The 23,353-nt window shown below is 37.5% G+C and overlaps 1 protein-coding gene across 2 annotated transcripts in view; it reads right to left on the bottom strand.

Annotated features, from left to right (window-relative positions):
* The window catches only part of LOC131526453 (potassium voltage-gated channel subfamily KQT member 4), a 62,285-nt gene that overhangs the window by 4,876 nt on the left and 34,056 nt on the right, over positions 1–23,353 (bottom strand). For both annotated transcript variants that reach the window (XR_009267455.1, XM_058754792.1), the window contains exons 2-13: positions 18,555–18,645; positions 16,433–16,559; positions 13,656–13,831; positions 13,315–13,440; positions 12,413–12,523; positions 12,229–12,324; positions 11,994–12,082; positions 10,822–10,947; positions 6,172–6,398; positions 4,034–4,133; positions 436–567; positions 179–317 (exon numbers count right to left, since the gene is read on the bottom strand). Coding sequence is in view for 1 of the 2 variants with exons in the window: in XM_058754792.1 (XP_058610775.1) it covers positions 179–317; positions 436–567; positions 4,034–4,133; positions 6,172–6,398; positions 10,822–10,947; positions 11,994–12,082; positions 12,229–12,324; positions 12,413–12,523; positions 13,315–13,440; positions 13,656–13,831; positions 16,433–16,559; positions 18,555–18,645 (1,540 nt within the window). In the remaining variant the exon portion in view is untranslated. The remainder of the gene's footprint in view (positions 1–178; positions 318–435; positions 568–4,033; positions 4,134–6,171; positions 6,399–10,821; positions 10,948–11,993; positions 12,083–12,228; positions 12,325–12,412; positions 12,524–13,314; positions 13,441–13,655; positions 13,832–16,432; positions 16,560–18,554; positions 18,646–23,353) is intronic.

The raw sequence follows: 23,353 nt of genomic DNA, 5'->3' as shown, positions 1-23,353 counted from the left end.
TTACTGTTTTTACTGGATTTTTGATCAAATAAATATCTTGGCGAGTATAAGAGACTTCTTTTAATAAACATCAGTTCTAAAAACAAAAGTCTAAAAACTTTTCAAAAACAAAAATCTTACTGACCCTAAATCTTTAGATAGATAGATAGATAGATAGATATTAATATTCATAGCTTACCTGCTTCTCCACTTTCACCACACGTCCCATCATGCTTAATTCGTCCATCTGTTCCAGTTCAGGAGGAGTTTTCTCCCCTTTTTCAGGCCTAACTTTTTTATCTGATGGAATGGTACCACGGCCTATGATCTGATCCACCCTTAAAAACAAAAACAAAAAATTAAATGAGACTTATTAGGATATGCCTTTGTGTTAGAGGAGTAAAAGATGATTGTAGCAATGATGGCTTGTCTGAATTAGATTTTTACTGATCAAACCTTGTCTGCAGGCTTTTGATTCTGCCCAGCATATCGAGGTGTCCAGCTGAATATTGCTCAATCACATCTTTCACATCATATGGCCGCAGGGTTTCTTTAAACTTCCTCTTGGCCACCAGGAATTTAAGAATCCTACATTCATGTGAGACACAAAAGCACATTAGAATGACCCGGAATCTAGGCAGAATGACGTAGAAGCCTCCATGGCATTACAGCAAAAGATAAAACAGGAATACTGCAAACAAAAGCATACAGCTGTGAAACGAGTCACAAGATTAATAAGTGTAACAAGATTAATTACAGAAAGAGGCCTTATCAATTACATGAGTGACTCATAAACAGTCAGCACAGAGAGAGAGAGAATACATCCCCCACCTCACGGCTGGTAATTATTCTGACGATGACACCTTCTTTACACCGAGGGAAAGTGTGTGCGTGTGTATTGTGTAATGTAACCTCCTAGGAACCCGGGGGAAAAAATCCACGTCACTGTACTGCAGTGTTTGAAGCATAAAATAAACAACAATCTTAAAAAACAGATTTATGCCTTATTGTGTGTACTATCTAGAGGACAATCAAGACAATTGTTTAGAAAATGAAGAAAAAAGACAATTGTACAGTTATATATTTTTCAAATTATGCTTTTTCAAAAAAATCTATTTAAGCTCATTTTCTTTTATACTGTCTCCCTTAAAACTTTGATATCCTAAAAATGTCAGGTTTAAAATAAAACAAACTGTTTTGTACGAACACTAATTTTCCTGTTTCATAATTTATGTTCTGGTTTATTATACAATTTTAAAATGGGTGTTGCCTATCTGATACATACTATCCAATTTGTAGGTAACATGTAATACAAAAATGAATGTTTTTTTAATCTTCTCATATTTCACAGTAAGGTTCTCACTTAAAGGTCAAAACCCATGCACAAGAGTTGCAATGTCCCCTGCAGTGGACATGTATAAAAATGAAAGTTAATGTTTTTTTTTTGTTTTTGAAAAGTGACCAAAATATTCCTAAAATGCTTATTTACAATAAATAGCTTGACACACCAAGCAAACACAAATTCCAAATATTTCCAGTATAATAGACCCCGACGGTTAATATTCTATTTATTTATTTAGGGTTTTTGTGATGTGAGGAGAGGAAATTGTCATGATTCTCTTTACGATTCATCAGGACAGTGGCATCTGTGGTGTCAGAGATTCAAGAACAACACATTTTTTCTCCAGGACGAAAAAAAGAAAAATGCGCTCTTTATGATAATTCAGTAAATCTCTGAGACACAAGCAGCTGAGAATGTACTAGACATCACTGTATGCACCCGAGTATGAGCAGAGATGCCCTTGACCACCACAGTGCTTCATTTTTCTCCTAAAGTGTTTTTCTTTTCCCAGTTGTTAGTCAGAGACAGGTTAGCCCTCTCTAAATCAGCACTGATCCCTCTTATTATTGTCACAATGCACTATCAAGCCCTGCTGGCTCAACAGAAAACAGAACATGGGCAAATAGATCCGCTCAAACTGTCATACTCCAGTGATTTTCTAATCTCACTCACTGTAGTTATCCATCAAAGCAAAGAGGATATCCTGTCTTTAGTGAAGAGGCATTTTATGTTGGGATAAGCTTCAGTTACAGAGAGTATCTGTTCTCAGAACACATGCAGGAGAACCGTTCTTCCTCATGCTCCAGATTCATTAGCAACCAGCAGGGGGGGAAACCGAGCTTGGACAGAAGTCTTCCAGTGCTGGTTAACTCTACATACCGAGGAGGTCTATTGTTTTTTTAAAGAGCCATTGTTTCGCAGGAACAGCTTGCGTGTGCAACAGCAAATGTTGAGCTGTGCATCTCTGCCCGGGTGATGGTGCAGTTTCATTCGGATCTCAGAACAAGTCCACAGCTGGTCCACAGCACACGTCAACCTCCCCCACAGAACAAACAAGTTTCTTGATGACTCTAGAGTTTAGGCTTTTTGCTGTCTGTATATGTATTTTTTTGGTCTTTTAATTTTGCAGGTAGCTGCATATTTTGCAGGGCGGGTCTCAGGTGTGGATAAAAGAGAGGGTAAGGAAAAAGAGAAGGAGAGAAGGAATGGAAAAAAGAAATCCCATTTATTTCCATCCTCCAAGGGTTTCCTTAAAATGCTGACTTGCTCACTTGATGGCAATGCATTGTATGGGTGTATATCATTATATGGTCAGCTTTAGAATACCCCAGTCCACAGAAGCATTTGAGATGGAATCTCTAAGAATAGCTGCATGAACAAATATCAGCCTTCATAATTTATCAGAGATAGGGATAAATGCAAAATAACATTCAAACACACAGGAATCTTTAAATGAAATATTTTGAGAATAGAAAATCTTTTTTTGTGATCAAGCAGACCTAATTTATGGCAATCATTTGAACGCTTTCCAAGGTGTGCACACCCAAAACCAGCAAAATAAAATATTCCATTTTAAATAATTATTACATTATAAACTGTGCAGAAAGTAACTCAAAGTTAATTTGAGGGAAATCTGGTTTTAGAGCATTCTACATTCTTCTGTCCTATGCCTGAATAGTACGCTGTACACATTTGTGCAGCAGAACACTGATAAACTGTGGGCCTTCCACAAAAGTGAAACCTCAGCACTGTGGTGAAGCTAAAATTTGCCTGTTCCTTAAGGACATCAATCTTATCGAGGGCTCTTATGTAAAACACAGAATCTTCTTGCCCAGATACCTGGAAATGATGCACCTGTGAGTACGTACACACCTGGACCTTTTTGTTAAAACATTTATCACATGTCCTGTTATAAAGATCTGATAACGGCCTGAACCTTTAACTGCTTTTTGATGTGATCAACCAGGGTTCGAACCCACCTTTTGCCGAACTTTTTTCACTATTTGCTAGTAGCATAAATAGCAGAAAATCCTGCTATTTTAACATAGTGTAAATAGAATCCATTGCTATTTACACTTAAATATTATGGAGAATATTATACACTTAGTGTAAATAGCCTCTATCGCTATTTAGCAAATAGCTAAATATCGCAAATAGCTGCTGCCTAAAAATAATATTTCTATACCCTTATAGCTATTTCCATTTTTATACCCTTATAGCTATTTCCATTTTTAAAACAGAATGACAGTTTTTTAAAAAAAGCTGTTTTTCTTTAAATTCATCCATGTGGACACCAATGTCCCCCTAACTGAAGAATCACCCATAACATCCTGTACTCAACTAGGAGCTTGCTGCACTGACCAATCATAGAGAGGCCACTCGCTTCTCAGTAAGAACCTGACAATATTTTTAGAACATCTTCTATTACTTTCTGCTTGTTTAAGCAAGAAGTAGGAACCACAACTAAAGGTTGCCATGCCCTCTATGAGTCTAACCCCGCTTTGTCTCCATAATGGTCAACTGATGTAATTGCACCGTGAAAAGGTCATGGCTGACGGAGCAAATTCTATAGTGAGGTCCCTTTTGCAAAAGACCAACTGTTCATTCAAACTGAACGGCATGGATGGTGACATTATCTGAGAATACTTGGTCATTAAGTGAACTATAGGACTCTGTAGAGCTCTGTGGTGGTGTTTTCAACCCCTGACTCACCTAACAGCACGAATTAGGGTCTTCACTGCTGGTATCACATCCTCCATGGCGACATCAGAGTAAGATTTGTCCTCTGTGTGCTCCTCTCCGACTCCCTCCACTATGAGAAATCAGTCCGTAATGAGAAGAGCAAAATGTACACTACCATCAAAAGTTTGGGGTCGGTATGATTTTTTTAAAATAAATTTATACTTCTATTTAGCAAAGATTCATTAAATTGATCAAAACTTATCAAAATTATATGGCAAAAAAATTATGCTCTTTGGAACATTATATTAATTAAAGAATGTTGAAAAAATGTATCACGTTTTCCACAAAAACACAGCACAACTGTTTTAAACATTGATAATATTAAGATATGTTTTTTGAGAACCAACTCAATAGGATCACGTGACACTAAAGACTAGAGTAATGGCTGCTAAAAATTCACTTTCCCATTAAAGGAATAAATTGCATTTTCAAATATATTAAAATTGAATACAGTTATTTTAAATCGCAATAATATTTCCACAATGTTGCACTTTTTACTGTATTTTTGATCAATTAAATGCAGTCTTGGTGAGCATAAAAGACTTTGAAACAACATTGAAAACCTTTCCGACCTTGAACTTTTGAACAGTAGCTTATATATGTAAATACAGCGGGTAAAATAAGTATTGAACACGTCACCATTTTTCTCATTAAATATATTTCTAAAGGTGCTGTTGACATGAAACTTTTACCAGATGTCGGTAACAACCCAAGTAATCCATACATACAAATAAAACAATACAAATAAGTTCAAAAATTAAGTTCTGTGTAATAAAATGGAATGACCCAAGGAAAAAGTATTGAACACGCTTACTGAAATTGGTTTTATACTTCGTACAAAAGCCTTTGTTGGTAATGACAGCTTCAAGACGCCTCCTGTATGGAGAAACTAGTCATATGCATTGCTCAGGTGTGATTTTGTTCCATTCTTCCACACAAACAGTCTTCAAATCTTGAAGGTTCCATGGGCCTCTTCTATGAACTCTTATCTTTAGTTCTTTCCATAAATGTTCAATTGGATTCAAGTCAGGTGATTGGCTGTCCATCTAGCAGCTTTACTTTCTTTCTCTGAAACCAATTGAGAGTTTCCTTGGCTGTGTGTTTGGGATCATTGTCTCGCTGAAATGTCCACCCTCACTTCATCTTCATCATCCTGGTAGATGGCAGCAGATTTTTATCAAGAATGTCTCAGTACATTTTCCTTCAACTATATGAATTTTGCCAGTGCTACACCATGATGTTTTGGGCTGATGTAACATGGTGTGTATTATGGCATCCAAAGAGTAAAATGTTTTGTCTCATCTGACCAGACTATATTCTGCCAATATTTCATAGGCTTGTCTAAATCTTGTCTTGTCTAAACTTTAAATGAGCTTCAACATGCTTTTTCTTTAGCAATAGAGCCTTGCATGGTGAGCGTGCATACAGGTCTTTCTGGATCTCTCCACAAGTGATCATTGGCTCTTGGACAACTCTTCTGATAACTCTTTTCACTCCTCTGTCAGAAATCTCGTGAGGAGCACCTGGTCGTGGCTGGTTTATGGTGAAATTATGTTCTTTCCACTTCTGGATTATGGACCCAAGAGTGCTCACTGGAACATTCAGAAGTATAGAAATCCTTCTGTAACCAATGCCATCAGTATGTTTTGCAACAATAACGTTGCAAAGGTCTTGAGAAAGCTCTTTGCTTTTACCCATCATGAAATGTTTCTTGTGTGACATGTTGGTCATGAGACACCTTTATAGGCCATCAGTTGGGACTGAACCAACTAATATTAATTTCCACTGACAAGGGGCAGGATTGCTTTCTAATTACTGATAGATTTCAGCTGGTGTCTTGGATTTCCATTCCTTTTTGCACCTACTGCACCTACTTCATGTGTTCAATACTTTTCCCTGTGTCATTCCACTTTATTACACAGGACTTAATTTCTGAACTTATTTGTTTTGCTTTCTTTGTATGTATGGATTGTTACTGACATCTGGTGAAAATTTCATGTCAACAGCACTTTTAGAAATATATTTACTGAGAAAAATGGTGACGTGTTCAATACTTATTTTACCCGCTGTATTTGTATAAAGTAAAATATATGGACAGAGATAGCTACCATCTGCAGCTGGACGTGGTTTTAGGCGGAGAGAGGTACGGAATCGAGTCCGATCATTGAAGCTCCAGCTCTTCTGGACCTTGCCGGGGCTGGTGGCTTCAGGAATGTTCTCCGTGCTGGGGGAGCGCCGAACATTACCTGGGGGTAAAGGAGAAGCCTTGCTCCGGATAGCCTGGGAGGAGCGTGAATTGTTCATCCTAATGCGGTCACGGAAGCCTATCTTCCCACTGGCAAGAAAATTAGAGAAATTATCTGATTTGGTGACAAACAAGGAAATTCATCTTTTTCCAACATGTTCCATAATGTAAAACATTTTATTCAGAGACTATGTTTGCTTATGTAAGAATGCATTTCAATGAAGACAAACAGACAAAAGGGTTAGAAAACAGACAGATCTATAAACAGGTGATTAGTTTAATTTACATGGTAATGTTGACACCACATAGAAGGAAAATGGCTAATCGAAGATATGTTGCCCTGTGTGAGCGTCACATAATTTCATTGTTTACAAGAAAAAGAAGTCCAGATTTATCTACATTTTAGACAATATCCTAACATTTAAATATTGTCAGGACAGCTTGTGCTAACTGGAAAACACGGCCAAAAACAATTTTCTAAGTACTGTCTTTTTTTCCACTAAAAAATAAACATCTTTAAAACAAGATTTTCAAGATTCCAATGCCTTTTTCTTACTCCAGTTACAAATAGTTTTTTCTTGTTTCAAAAAAATTTTCCAAGACAAAATTAATGATTTTTGCAGTGCATCACTTTCAATAAAAGGATCTAGTATCACACTAGCTTGTTACTTCCTCCCCTGAACAATCTTTTAGAACGTATGAAAATGTTTATTTATATTATTATTGAACAAGTTAAGAAAGCATAGAAGATATTGAGCTTAATGTCTCGAGTTGAATGAGGGGTGATAGTTTATTAACCTGTAGCATGCCATCAAAAGGAGCAACGGTAGAAATGCAAGAGCACTCTTTGAATCCATGGAACCAAGCACAAGCATGCTGAAGTAGGTATTTATAGCTGAAACATTTTGTTAACCAAACTAAACCCATAACTTTATTGAAAATAATGACATTTCCAAAAAATTCAAATAATTGATGAAAACATGCTAGAAAGTAAGATTTTCTACAGTCCTAGTCATCATTTCAGCTTTTCACAAGGCGCTTAACCCCCGCATATTGTCATTCTAAACCCACTTTTAACGTTTCACACTTGAAATTTAGAAGTGGTGTCAGCACCACTTTTACCTGTATGAACCCCTGCTCCGGAGCAGGTTTAGCAAACTGAAACAATTCAGTGTTAGAATGTTATGACAGCCAATCACGTGCCTCATTTTCATGTGCTTTGGACAGTCATGAAAATATTGCGCGTTGTATAAACGGAAAACGTGTGAATTGGAGTGAACAAGAGACTATTCTATTCTTACCTTTATAAAGTCCGAAAGGTGCATTCAGTGATAGTAATGATAGCAATCTGCCTATTGAGGATGCGCAATTCTAGAGCATTTACGTAAACTGGTCACGTGCTGCGTTCGTTTAATAAATGACACTGACACAGCATTACCCTAGGGTTTACGTACAGTGTGAAACCTCATTTTATGAATACCTATGATTAATTGTTAACCCCAGGTAAATTATGAGCAGTGTGAAACGTGAAGCAACATAACCTCAGGTTTAGAATAACCCAGGGTTAATTATTTCAAGTGTGAAAAGCCTTGAATTCAAATATTGTTTCAATCTCATGCACATAGAGGTCTCAAACCTCATGCACACTGCACTTACTTTGTCAAGAGCAGAACTAAATCCTTCAACCCACAAATCTACATAAGATTAGGCTACTTTTAGCATACAAACACATGCTTAAACACATTAAAATATAGAAAGATCTCAGTCTAAGCATGACTCGTACATGCAGACCTCTCCTACAAAATGTTTAACAGCTCTGACAGCTCTGAAGAATTTTTGATATTCCTACATCCAAATGCTACAACATGCCATTAGTGATTTAGCCTCATTAAGTAAAAATGACATGCATATTGAAATAAACCATGAAGAAAAGTTATTCAGGTTTTTAATTGCACCCGACGGCATGGTTTATCTTTGCCCTGTGAGCTCATGCAGGCCTCATCTGTGTGCATTCAGAAGAGATATACAGTACTCTATTCTCTGGTCAGCCTCTCACAGATTAAAGGGCAGATTACAGAGATTATTGAGCTAGTGCAGCCTTTGTCTTTCACAGTTTACGAGGAATGTAATCCAGTCACGATGACTATGAATTTCTCTTCACACAAGGCATTATGAATCTCCCAGAATGGGCCGAGCTGCACTGGATCAGTAAGTCTCAGAGAGTTTCAGGCAACAGGGGTGGGACGGATCGTGCCCAGTGTGCACAGGCACATCACACATGGATACCTCTGCTTACTGCCAGTATGAATCCGGAAGAAACCCCTCTTTTTAGATATGAGCTGACTGAAGAGACACACAAGGCAGAGGGAGGGATTTGTGAGGGGTCGTGAGGGTTAGTCGGCTGTTCCAGGACACACGTTACACTTGTTTTTAGTGTGCGTTTGAAAGAGGTTGCGGGCAAACATTTAAATTTCATATGCAAGTACTATGCAAGTACAACTTCTTGTAAACGGAAATGGATTAATCTCTCTCTGTTAGCATAGCTTAACATAAAAACTTAAATTCAGATTTTAAATTTAAATGAATAATTCATCCAAAAATGCAAATTCATTCCTCTTAATTTCAAAACTAGTATGACTTTCTTTCTTCTGTGGAACACAAAAGGAGATGTTTTGATAAATGTCCTAGCTGTTTTTTCCCTATACAATTAAAGTCAATGTGGACTCCCTGTTGAAAGAACACAGCATATGCTGGTTAGGTATGTTTTGAAGCATGCCTGTTGGTTTGAGTTGGTTTAAGCTGGTCCTTAGCTGGTCGTGTGCTTGTCCTAAGATGGTCCTAAGCAACTAGCTCCTGTTCAGGACCATCTTAAACCAGCTCATGACCAGCTAAGGACCAGCTTAAACCAACTCAAACCAACAGGCATGCTTCAAAACATACCTAACCAGCATATGCTATCTTTTTCAACAGGACAGTGTGTCAAGCTCTATAAATGACAAAACATATCATTAAAAAATAATTTAATATGCTATATTTCAAACCATAATATACAGTTTTGTGTGAGGAACAGGCCAAAATGTAAGCCGCTACCAACTTAAATATTTATTTTCATTGATGTATTCGAATCTCACAATGACTTACATTTTAGTCTATTTCTAAAATATATTGTACAGCTTCAGAAAACTTGGAATATAGCACATAAGTTGTATGAACCAATGTTATAGTGCTTTCACTTTGTTTTCTTGACAGCTCCAGTCCCCATTTACTCTCATTGTAAATATTGCTTAATATCTCTTTCTGTGTTCCACAAATGAATGAAAATAACACCGGTTTGGAGCAACATCAAGCTCACTATTAGTTGTGGGCAATAACGTGCACTTCAAAACAAAGTGTAACTCAGTAATAAGTGGAGAAATAAGTGTTTCTTGAGAAAGGGTCACATTCACACACATTCAGGATTCAGGATCAGCACTTGCAGCCTTTCAGCACATCTCTGCTTTTTTTCTTTTTTTTTTGCACTGAAATGAAAAACTGCCCCAGGATCAGTTGAAAGAGCTACAACATGTGCAACTTATAGGGGTGAAAGGTAATTCAGGAAAAGTAGAGTGAGGAAGTCGAGGCAGGCAGGGATGAGGTGGCATGCAGATACTGGCATGTTAGGTTATTCGATTAGATTTCAATGCATCTGAATGCAGCCGGACCATCGCTGCATCTTAGACCCGGTTAATTTGTATCATCGTCACTCTAAACAAAAAGCACCTCAAACTGTAAACACAGCATGGCCAACGACACTTCCCATTGGGCGAAATACAGTCCTCTCAAAAGCCTACCACAAACCTGCATGGAACGTCTGTCCTCCTGAAAACGTGAATGGATGGAGTGATGGCAGAGAGATGAGGAGGAGAGGAGGAGAATGGAGAAGTTGAACGAAGGGGTATGAAGATGGGTTGTGAGACACACTGAAAGGTCAAAGGGTAAAGAGATAATGCTCGCACACAAATGTGTGCAGACACACACACACACACACACACACACACACACACACACACACACACACATACATACACAAAGGCCATTGTACCAAAGACCAGCATCGGATATGTGATCAACCATGGAGATTTTCAGTTATATTTAACTACTATTTAACTTTTTACCCTCAAAATTCAAAAGAATGTACCATAAATCAAAGTGTAAAACTTCATCACATATCTGATAAATCTTTCAATGTCCCAGTACAGATGTGTATTAGTATCAGCACAAAAAACAAGACAAGCAAACACAGAAAGGCACACAGAAAACACAACAAGTAAAACTACTGCAGCGGCATTAACTGCAGCTTATTGGACTGTCAGGTGTTGAACTTCCTGTAAACAGCTTGCATATTGACGAATGCTTTAAGTAATGACCTGAGACTACACTATGGTATGCTAGTATGTGAATTTAACTGTATTACAGTAAATTTCAGGGAAGAGTTAGTGTCTTCTAGGAAGAGAGTTAAACTGGACAGTCGTACCTGTCCCCAGACAGGTAGGGGGAGCTATACGGCCGGAGCCCCGACAGCAAGGTGTGGTAGGAGTTGTGAAGAACCTTCTTGGTGCTACGCTGCCGTTGGAGGTGACTGAACAGTAATGTCAGTTCTCTGACCCACAAGCAAAAAATAAAAATGATAAAACATGATAAAGAAACGAAACAAAACAAAACAAAAAAGAAAAGAAAACAGAAGCCAAACAAACAAAAGACTAAAAACAAAATGGCAAATTAACCATTAAAACACTTTAAAAAGACAGGGACAATTCAGTTTAAAGAATATTTCGATTTTACGTCTAAGCGATGTTAAACAGGACTACAAACTTCCCTGTCGTTTTAAACGAATGACAATTAGTCAGATTAATTCATACAAAGAAGAATGCAAGTGGGATAAATATTATTAACGGAAAAATAGAAATATATTATGAACAATCCAAAAAATGTGGAACACTGAGATGCTTTATACAAGGAATTAAATCATATATTGAATACCAATGACCAAAAACCAAAAAACATTGTAAAATTGTGAGTTTCAAAAATATTTTACATAGGATCTTTATGCACTGTAAAATTGCTTCTTATTGTTTAATTAGTGTTATGTCTACAAATACGTAGAAATCTCTAAAACCAATTAAGATATAAGAACTGTTTTCAGAGAAAGTATAAAATGCTGGTTACAATTTCTATTTCTCCACATTTTTCATCCCACATTAACTGGGACCGAAATGAAATCTCACGTAACTCATGAAAACTCATGTCATAATCTTTGCTTTCAGTACATGCAAAGATGAATGTTGCTGATGAATAAAGCAAAACGATAAAAGGAACTGCAAAACTATCAATTGAATCATGATTTCTGGGTCAAAGTACCACTTTTAATTAAAGTGAAAGGGATTTCGTAATAACACTGTGTGCGTGTGCAGGGAGGATTCATTGACTGTGTGTCTATCATGAATAAAATATTGTTTTCTCAGAAACTCGATTATAAATCAGTTTGACTAATGCTATTTGGGATATTTTGAACCCCTTCGTTTTGAAATCATGACCTCAAAACAGCAAAGCCACCTGTCAGTCATATCAGTTACACACAAGGCCAGTTCAACTTGCACGGCACAGATAAGCATCTCCGTGGAGGGCTCCGTTACAGGTCATACTTACCTGAAGGACGGCAGCATACTGTCATAGAAATACCAGGTGGCTGTGAGATATGAGTGCTGAGCATCTGTAGAGTAGAGACGCCATGCAGCCTGGGGAGACAATATGATACAGCACGGCACAAGATGACACACACAGACGTACATGTACACAACACACACAACATACACGTATTTGGACGTGGAAATAGAAATCATGATTGTATTCGCGCCAGGTGTGTTGCTGACTGAGCAGTTACCTGTATCAGGTTGGCAGCGGGAGTCCTCCTCTTCTCAAAGTGTTTCTGCCGATGCTGCTCCTGCACTTTCAGAGCAAAACCTGAACCCAGGATGCCCTTAAAGAAAGGACAGGGGACCATTAGATGGTTAGGGATCGGTGGGAAAAGAAATGTCACTGACCTAAAAATCGACGGCAGTACTTACAGCCGGTAGGGCAAAGAAGGACACTCCCAGCAGGGCAAAACAAGCCGCTAAAAGCCGACCTTGCCAGGTGTGTGGCGTCTTGTCACCGTAGCCGATCGTAGTGAGGGTGATCTGGGTAAAAACAGTGGAGTTATAATACGAATAATGCTTTTTCTGTCTAATTTCTAAATCACAAAACATGTCAATGGTTAATCAGTTTGAAGTGTATTGCAAGGTCAGGAAAATGAACAATAAGTAAAACACAATTAGCAAAATCTATGTAAAAATTAACTGTTATTGAAAAGCTTAAGGCAGTGGCAGTAACAAAAAACTAAAATACAAAATATTTTATCATATGAAATAAAACTATGAATAAAAATGAATAAAACTTAAATAAAAAAAATACATTTAAAATGAATGACTCCAAAACGAACCAAAATATAATAAAACGTCAGCTTTTATACAGTTTTTTATTAGATTATAAAACCGTTACAACCTGCCAGCATTGAACATGAAAATTCTACTTCACAGCAATAACATTAGAACTTTGACTATGAACCATAAAAAACATTTTACACATTAACTTTAATGCAAAAAACACGACGTTTACATTTCTGAAAGATTAAAATATAATATAACATAAAATATGAATAAACACTTTTTTTAAACTTTAATACCCCTGAATTGAGGTCCACTGTGTGCATGTAGGCGTGATGCTTCTAAAAATCATTTCTAACTCAGCAGATTCAGGGTATTATTCAGCAATCGGTCTATTAGAGGCAGAATTATAATCCCAGTAGAAATCAAACAAAATAGCTGCAACATCAATTCCCACAAAGCTATTCTGAGCTAGGGAACTGACTGAGAGAACACGTCTGACAGCAGCGACACGGGTCATTAGTTCAGTCGACGGCAGTACTTACTGTTCCCCACCAGAGGGAGTCAGCATAAGTGGAAAACTCTGGGTTATCCTCTTTCTCAGCCAAATAGACCAAGAACGAAGCAAAGATCAGTACCAGGAAGCCAATGTACCAGGCTGTGATCAGCTCCTGAAACAGAGAGGAAAGTTAAAAAACAAAAAGTGGACAATGGAAAAATATAAAAAGAGTATTTCAGAAGATTTTATAACACTTAATTTGGAGAACTTTGTATTGTATTGGATTATGTAGCCTATATGTTTTATAAGTTAAAACATGATTTAAACAAATGTCACAGTGACATTATATTGAATCATCCTGTGATGGATTAGCATGTGTGGCGTCACCTTGCTGTGAGCGTACACCACAGAGCCAAGCAGCTTCCAGGTTCCTCCCCGGCGGTCCATGCGCACCATGCGCAAGATCTGCAGAAAACGCATGCTGCGCAGAGCAGATGTGGCGAAGATGTTTCCCTGCGTGCCAGCTGCTATCACTGCCAGCGACGCCACAAAGACAATGAAGTCTACAAAATAAGATATATAAATGCATATATTTAAAAAATATTTAAAAGCATCTTATTCCACTAATCTGGGGCAACAAACAATCTTTTTTTTGTAAGACAACTACTGATGTAATTTATGTTTATTGTGCAATGGGTTAAAATCTCAACCAACTGTACACTGATACACACTACTGTTCAAAAGTGTGGGGTCAGTAACATTTTTCTTCCACAAAAGAAATGAATACTTTTATTCAGCAAGGACGTAATAAATTGAGCAAAAATGATAGTTAAGACATTTACAATGTTACAAAAGAGACATTAAATTGATAAAAAGCGATAGTAAACATTAACAACAAGTAACAAAAAATTTCAGTAACACTTCAGTATAGGCATAGGGACCAATTCTCACTATTACCTAGTTTCTTATTAGCATACAGTACCCTCCAATAATATTGGCACTCTTGGTAAATATGAGCAAAGGCGGCTGTGAAAATAAATCTGCATTTGAAAAAAATCAGCAAATCTCCCTTTGATCTGTCACTCAAAAAATTCACAAAATGTCAACCTATCATTGAAGTAAAACAATTGAAAGTGGTGATGGGGGGGATCTCATTGTGAAATAAATGCTTTCTCTAGTTCATGTTGGCCACAATTATTGGCACCCAATTATTGCAACGTCCTTTTCCCAGGAAGTTTTTTTCCCACCCATTTTTGTGTTTATTTTGATGTTTGTTTTGGATTGTTGTCCTGGTGGAAGATCCAAACACGGCCCATTATAAGATTTCTAACAGAGTCAGTCAGGTTTTGATTTTTTATCTGTTGGTATTTGATAGAATCCATGATTCCATGCATCTGAACAAAATGTCCAGGACCTCTGGCAGAAAAACAGGCCAACAACATTAAAGATCCAGCAGTATATTTAACCGTGGACATGGGGTTCTTTTTTATCCCTGTTTGTACTAAATTCATCTGGTGGGTTTGCTGCCAAAAAGCTCTTTTTTTAGTTTCATCTGACCATAGAAGCCAGTGCCATTTGAAGTTTCAGTCGTGTCTGATAACTGAATATGCTGGAGTTTGTTTTTGGATGAGTGAGGAGAATTTTCCTTGAAACCCTCCTGAACAACATGTGGTAATGTAGGGGATGTTTGATATACTTTTTTTTTTGGTTTCTGACCCCAAGATTCAACTAATCTCTACAATTCTCCAGCTGTGGTCCTTGGAGAGTCTTTGGCCACTCAAACTCTCCTCCTCACCATGCATTAGGACGATATAGACACACGTCCTCTTCCAGGCAGATTTGTAATATCTTTAGTTGATTGTAGACTCTTAATTATTACCCTGATGGTGGAAATGGGTATTTTTCAATGCTTTAACTCTTTTTTTACAGCCACTTTCTATTTTGTGATGCTCAACAATTTTGTTCTGCACATCAGAACTATATTCTTAGGTTTTACTCCTTGTGATGGATGATTAAGGGATTTTGGCCTTTGTGTTCCTCATATTTATAATCCTGTGGAACAGGAAGTCATGGCTGGACAATTTCATGCTCCTAGTCACCCTGGTGTGCTAAAAAATTTAAATATGAATGGGAATATACTTCAGAGATATTTTACTCATAAGAATTTCTAGGGGTGCTAATAATTGTGGCCAACATTAATTGGAGAAAAACATTTATTTCATCATGAGATTTTCTCCCCACGTTCAATTGTTTTACTTAAATGATAGGTTAGAATTTTGTGAATTTTTTTAAAGAAAGATCAAAAGGATAAACAATGCAGATTTATTTTCACAGCCGCCTTTGCTCATATTTACCAAGGGTGCCAATATTAGTGGAGGGCACTATACATATCACAAGCATATTAGCTGTTCATTACTTATAAAGCACATATTCGTCATGACCATATTCTATATCCCTAGTCCTAACAACTACCTTACTAACTATTAATAAGCAGCAAATTAGGAGGGAGTTCATTGAGGCAAATATCGTAGCTAATGGTTTGTTAATAGTGAGAATTGGACCTTACAATAAATTTTGACCAAGATTTCTGCTTTACAAAAATGCTGTTTTCAACTTTTTTTGATACTTTTTGAAGTATCAAAGTATCCTGAAAAAAACAAAATTATTACAGTTTTCACAAATACATTAAGAAATGTTTCTTGATCACCAGATCAGCATATTAGAATGATTTCTGAAGGATCATGTGACACTGAAGACTGGAGTAATGATGCTGAAAATTCAGATTTGCCATCACAGTAATACATTACATTTGAACATATTTAGATAGTTTTTACAGTTGAACTGTATTTTTGATGAGAGCATGAGAGTACTTTTCAACATATATGAAAACAATCTCATCAGTAGTGTACATTTGTTGAATATAAAAAGCTTTGACCTTTAAATAATAATTCCTTTTGTACTCCAGAGTAAAAAAAGTCATTTATGTCTTGATAAAGATGATTGTGGGTAGATTATGACAGAATATTTAGAAGAAACCTGATTGGACTGACTATATTTAGACATGTGAGTGGTATTTTCTGCCATAGATCTTTATACAAACACCTTTTATTCCCCTTCACTTTAAATAGACATGGTGCTTTTGATCTCAGACTCTAGGTCTTTACCTATGACACAGAAGGGCTTTCTGGCGAACCGTAGCCGACCCTGCCATCCTCTGTACCGGCAGCAGCATCCGGCTGCCCAGATCCTCACAAAGTACTCCAGCCCAAAAACCACGATCATCACAAACTCCTGCAAGTCAAACAACATGAAATCAAAGTAATTCCTTTTAGTAATGTCTGTCTTGTACTTTGAATATGGTAACAAATATATCAAAATAGCAATAAAAACACTGATGACAGATGTTCTGCCAGTAATCTATAAATATAAAAATAAACTACCTGGCAGTAAAGACTAAAGTACTAGACTGGTCAAATATCTCTAATTTACGCTAACTCAAATGACTGCTTCTCTTCCTGTTGAAGATGCCACAGATGGCTTGGATTCACAGAGGCCCGCGCTAAATGCTTGTATTGATTACAGATCCTGTAGTGGCACCCGCGCTCTCAATGTGAACAAACACATTACAGACTGAGTGTACAGTCAATACCTGAACTTGCATGATAGACAACATAGTCCTTTCCTGAAGGAGACCATTAAATGGGAAAAATTGGGAGAGAAAGTCGGTGTGAGAGGGAAAGCACTTCATACTGAATGAGTGATTATAGAATTGCAGCTAAGATTATTGGATGGAGTCGGCTACTTCTTGCATACTCGACAACACCTGAATCCTGCCGTGTGCTTACACTGCCATTTCCCAGAGCAAAGATCCCAGCGGAAAACAAAATGCACACTTAACGCAGCCACAGGGAGACATGAGACAGTACAAGAATGCTTACAGTGTGCCAATCAGATGAGAAATGAATCCGGCCTGAGATGCTGCTAAAACGGTAATAAAGCCTAATAATTTTCAAAATGCTCCCCTCATGTGTTATAATGGAGCCGTATACAGAACACTGATAATAGTTTATCATACTAAATAAAGTTTGCAATCCCTCAAGATGGACGGCACGCAGAACATGCTTTAGCAAAAAGCCTTATAATTAATTAATAATAATTCGTAGTTACAAAACTCTCTACTGCATATGTACGTGTTTATGCTTACGAAGGATTTCAGAACAATACCAGCTGGACTAATAAAATAAACTTCTTAGTAACACAATAGACAGCAAAACAGGCTTGCATACACGGCACATTTGATCCATAATGCTGGCAAACAGAAAAAAAGTCCCAATTCACCTTTTTTGAAGACACACCTCCAAAAACACCTCAAAAATGATATACAGACTGCGATTGGATGGACTAACAGCCACAGAGAAAGCCCTGTGTGATTAATTATTCAGATGATGTGCTATTATGAATGTATTTAGAGACGCGCAGACAATGTGGATGCTGTTTAGTGAAGCTACTTAGACAGATCTGACAGTCCACGGCTGCCAACTTTGAATTTTCTTTAAACTACATTTTTGGATGTAAAACACAGGAAGGAAGTCAAACCATTTGCTCTACAGGTAAGAGAGAGTCAGTGGATTCATTTGAATGCAATTCAATAGATATGAAACGATGTATACTGTGGCAGACTTATACCTGTCTGGAGATGAGGGATGAGGAAGATTCATTCAGTAATTAAGAAAAAAGAAACAATTTTCCATGACTACTTTTGTGATTATTCCATTTTAATAATAAAAAAAAAATGTTACACTAGCATAGCTAAAGGATTAGTTCACCCAAAAATGAAAATTCTGTCATCATTTACTCACCCTCATGTCATTCACTTTTCAGTGCATTTCAGCATTTAAATATGGTAAAATGGGTTAAATGGATCTGAGAGTAGCTGATAGCTATAATGAAATTAGCCAAAATATTTAACAAATAAACATGCAAAGTGGCTGCTTCTGGCCCTGCAGGTAGATGTTGGAATTATACCATCTAGGTACGAAAAGAGCCTGGCCATTTAAAAGTAGCTGTGCATTCAGAAAAACTAATCAACATATAAATTGCTAATATCTGTAGTAACGTTTTCCCTGTCTGCTGCCTTGCTAAGGAAAGCTGCTAGTGAAGGGTTTGGGACGGTGCATGTTCTTGTGGTGTCATGAACCAATCAGCATTCTTATGATATAGTTTTCCTCTAAAGTGATTAGTATTGTTACTGTTTAAGGTATAGTTTGTGTCATTTTAACCCCTTACCAGGATGAAGAGCGCCTCGTTGGCAAATGTTTGATGGTCTGGGATGGTGGAGAAAACAGAAAGCACCAGACAGCTGAACACTAGGAGAAAACTGAAACACAAACAAACACACACAAACTAACAGGTCAAAATACAATACAAAACTAGGGTGAGTGTTCTATTTTTTATTTTTTAAGTAATACTTTATCATGTAAAACTGTTAAATTAATGCAGATTTAATACTTGATTATTATTTTTTAATCTAGACCTCAACATCTCAGGAAACAACAGCAAAAATAAAAATAAACAAATCAACAAACAAAACCACAAATATCAAAGCAACACAGCAAAGACTGACCAAAAAACCCCAAAACAAACATGTGTTCTACACTTTCTGATGACTATTGGCCTCTGGTGGACAGAGAAACTCGCCATGACACCCCATAATCCAAGCTGGCATTCAGCTCATACACACAGATGCTCTTAATCACTGCTGTCACAGACCCCGCTTGGAAAGCCCAGCATGCCCACTCAAAATGGAGTGGATAAAAGCAGAGATTACAGACCCACTTCCTGCCATTTCTCGGGAGCACTCAGACTCTTTGGAAAAAGGGGCCCTTTCGCAAGAACTGGGGCTCCCAGACGGCTCCAGGTGCTCCCAGCTGAAGCTTTGTAAAATAAAAGCTGGATTCGTCCCGCGGTTCTCAGAGAAGCTCTTGGAGTCCGACTGGCTCTGTGCAAGCAGCTGCTGCTGGGGATGATGCCAAACCGGACACATCTGGCCCGCTCACTCATACCCGCTGCCTTACTTCTCAGCTCTGCGATCTAACTGTACGAGGACAGAATGAAATTTTTCAGCTGTGTTCTTGGGTGTAATGTGACGGTTAGGAGCAACAGCGTTTTAGTTGTGAGGACAAGTAAGATGATTCAAATAGTCACAACAAAGGAACCTTGTTGCTTAAAGGGATAGTTTGCCCAAAAATTAAAAATCATGTCATTAATTGCTCAACCTTATTGCGTTTCAAACCTGTAAGACCGTCGTTCATCTTCGGAGCACAAATTAAGATATTTTTGATGGAATCCGAGAACTTTAGGCAGCAACGCAACTACCACGTTCAAGGTCCAGAAACGTAGTAAGGGCATCGTTAAAATAGTCCATGTGACATCAGTGGTTCAACCTTAATTTTGTAAACTATGTCCTTTCTGCTTTTCTGGGCCTTGTGGTAGTTGTGCTGCTGTCTATGGAGGGTCAGAAAGCTCTCCGATTTCATCAAAAATATTAATTTGTGTTCTGAAGATGAGCGAAGGTCTTACGGTTTTGGAATGACATGAGGGTGAGTAATTAATGACAGAATGTTCATTTTTGGGTGAACTAACTCTTTAATGAGGTCCATAAGGACATTTGAAATTCAACTCCTGGGGCTTTTTTCACAATCAATTATTGATAGAAACAGTAGGTTGCTAATAGCATGAACTCTAAGGAATGAAGAGCGTTGTGAGACTGACAGATCTTAACGAGCGGCTGTACACTGATTCACTCAGAAAAAGAGGAAGGAGACAAAGACTGGCAAACAGCCATGTCGTCCTCCAAATACAGCACCGATCATCAGCTGACATTGGAAGAGCCTATGAACACTTAAAAAAGGCCAAGGATAATTATACACTTTCCAAAGTTTACAGTGTTTACCATCCCAAAGAATGAATCCAAAAAAAAAACTTCAGCAAGGATTCCACGGATAAATCTGTAATCCATGCCTTCGTGTGTTGGATGGAAAAGCAGCAGAAAACAAATCTATTCTGCAAATCACGGGTGAGTGGAAACACCTGTTGTTTAAAGTAAACAAACAGGATTAATAATACATGGATTTTAGTGCTAATTTAACATGCACAAACACTTTTCAAACGTATTTAATGGACTTGGTTTCTGGAGGCATTTTCCAAAGTTTTACGTTTAAACAGTTTCTGAAAGGTTGAAATTTCCCCCATTTGCAGTCTCTGTTTGCAGTTCGGAGTGCACGAAAAGAATTATGACTTTAAGATCAACAATTATAAAAAGAATGATGCTAATGTCTAAAAAAATGTATAAGTATATATGTAGATTGAGAGAATGATGGGTCTAATGAAGATATATCAAAGATTATGGGAACTATTAGGGCAGTGATCTGAAGTCAATTAGTTTTAAACATGCTCCTCAAACATTCTTTATGCATAAATAATATTTTGGAAAACCTCAGAAGAGTAAAAGGTCACTTCATCCCTGAACCGTTTCTGCTGAGTGTGACTCATTACTGCCAAACTAATGTACTGTAGGTAAAACGATCCCTCATAAAACAAAAGACTAAAAAAAAGGCCAAAAGCACTGAAAGCCAAGGCCCAGTTTCCCAGTCCTGAATCATCAACAATCTGACTGGATGGACAGAGGAAGAAAATACCCAGAAACTGCTTAGCTGCCCCCAATAGGTTTCCATCAAAAAATGATGAACACAGTAAAAAATAGATACATTAGAGCATGCGAAGACCATGTGCGGCTAGCATTTCAGCTGAGAAGCAAATTTTGAACCCAACCTCCGAGCCCAAAATCAATCTGCCAAAAGCAGAAATCAAATCCTCAAATCAGCAGAAATGATAGTCTCGTGAGGTGAAAACAATGCAGTGCCATGTGTGCCTGTATTTCCTGGTAAGCACATGATTTGGCTGTAAATCATGTCGATACCATTCTCTGATGGTGTGCCTATGTTGACAGTTGACCCAAGTTGAATTTTACACTGAAAAAAAAGGGTAGCAAAATATTTTTTACTTAGAAATTACGGTAGCACTTTATTTTACAATATGTGTACTTCCCTGGTACAATACATGGTACATCTCTTGTACCTACAGGCAAATGAGTGGTAACACAAAGTACTTACCTGAAGTGTATGTACATGGTAAAAAATAAGAAACACGGCTGTACTTAACAGTTGTACATGCATAATTAATTTGTACATACAGACAAGTGTGGGTAATAACGGTCACTTACAGGTAGTGCCTGTACATGGTAACTAATTAGATACTTTACTGTACTTACTAATGTATATACATGGTAAATATGTAGTACTTACGGACAAGTTGATACAAACAGTCACATCCTTACAGTATCCCTATACTATGTACCATCTACCATCAATTACTCAATAAGTACCTTGGTCTATGTTTATACCCCCAACTTGAGTACTGCATAACTTTTCTGTATATTAACTAATAGGTACATACACCAGTACTTACATAGTAAGTATATGGAAAAAGGACTGTAAAATAAAGTGAACCATTTTACATAAACATTACACAGGAATGACCAATTCTTCAAACTTTGTAAGCACTGTTGTGGAGAGCAATTTAACATTAACACACACTTGTTTGTAAGTACTACATATTTACCACGTGTATACCAAGTACAGTGTGTGTCTTGATTGTTACCACATAATAGCACATTTTTCTGTAGGTGCTACACATTTACCATGTACATACCATTAGTATGCACAGTAATGTGTCTTATTAGTTACCATTTAAGACTTTTGATTTGGTACTAAATCCCGTACCTGCCCCGTCTTTTGATCTGTCTTGGGAGACCTGTGAGAACTTTTTTTGACAATAAAGTACTGGATATCAGAGCTTCTATTAAGCCATAAATATTTGATCCTCCATTGAGCTGTTCACCTACAGAGTTGTTAACCTGTTTTCACCCCATTTCCTCTGTACAGCTAGCTGGTATTGTTTCTAAGGTTAAATTGTCCACCTGGGAGTCAGATGTCATTCCAGCTCGTCTACTTAAGGAAGTGTTTGCAACCTTGAGTCCGGCTGTAACAGCTATCATTAATAACTCTTTGGAAAGTGGAGTTCTACCTGCTAGTTTTAAACATGCTATAGTTCATCCTCTGCTAAAGAAACCTCATCTTGACCATTCAATTTTCAGTAATTTCAGGCCTATTTCCAAATTACCTTTTATCTCAAAACTGTTAGAGAGAGTTGTCTACAGTCAGTTGGATTCCTACATTAGTATGTCCAATGTTCTGGACACTTTCCAGTTGGGTTTTAGATCACTACACAGCACTGAAACTGCATTGTTAAAAGTCAGCAATGACCTTCTGCAAGTTCTTGACACTGGTTCTTATGCGGTACTTGTTTTGTTGGATCTTAGTGCGGCATTCGACACAATTGATCATAGTATTCTGTTACAGCAGCTGGAAAAGTTGGTGGGTATTCAGGGTGTCGCTCTGCAGTGGTTGGCCTCTTATCTTAAAGATAGAACCTTCTCAGTGAGTATTGGGAAGTTTTCTTCTTCATTGGCTCCTTTGTTATGTGGCGTGCCCCAAGGTTCCATCTTAGGCCCTCTTCTTTTTTCACTATACATGTTTCCTTTGGGTGCCATTTTTAAGAAATATAACATCTCCTACCACTGTTATGCTGACGATACACAGTTTTATCTTCCAGCAAAAACTGACGGCGGTGGCTCTTTGGATGTGCTGTACGATTGTCTTGAGGAGATAAAAGGTTGGATGGCTGATAATTTTCTACAGTTAAACGAAAGTAAAAATGAAATTTTGGTCACTCTAGAACTTCATCCTATTTTAATTTAGGGTCCCTTTCCGCTAGTGTTCAACCCTATGTAAGAAATCTTGGGGTTACATTTGATTCGTTTCTCAACTTCGATAAACAAATTAGTACAGTGGTAAAGGGCAACTTTTTCCATCTTAAATCCTTTGCTAAGTTGAAACAGTTGTTGCCTCATAAAGACTTGGAGACTGTAATACATGCTTTCATAACATCTCGCCTGGACTACTGTA

This window comes from Onychostoma macrolepis, chromosome 19 (assembly GCF_012432095.1).
Source record: "Onychostoma macrolepis isolate SWU-2019 chromosome 19, ASM1243209v1, whole genome shotgun sequence".
NCBI lineage: Eukaryota > Metazoa > Chordata > Actinopteri > Cypriniformes > Cyprinidae > Onychostoma > Onychostoma macrolepis.
Note: the sequence above shows the minus strand (reverse complement) of the source record. Positions and strands in the feature narration are given on the sequence as shown.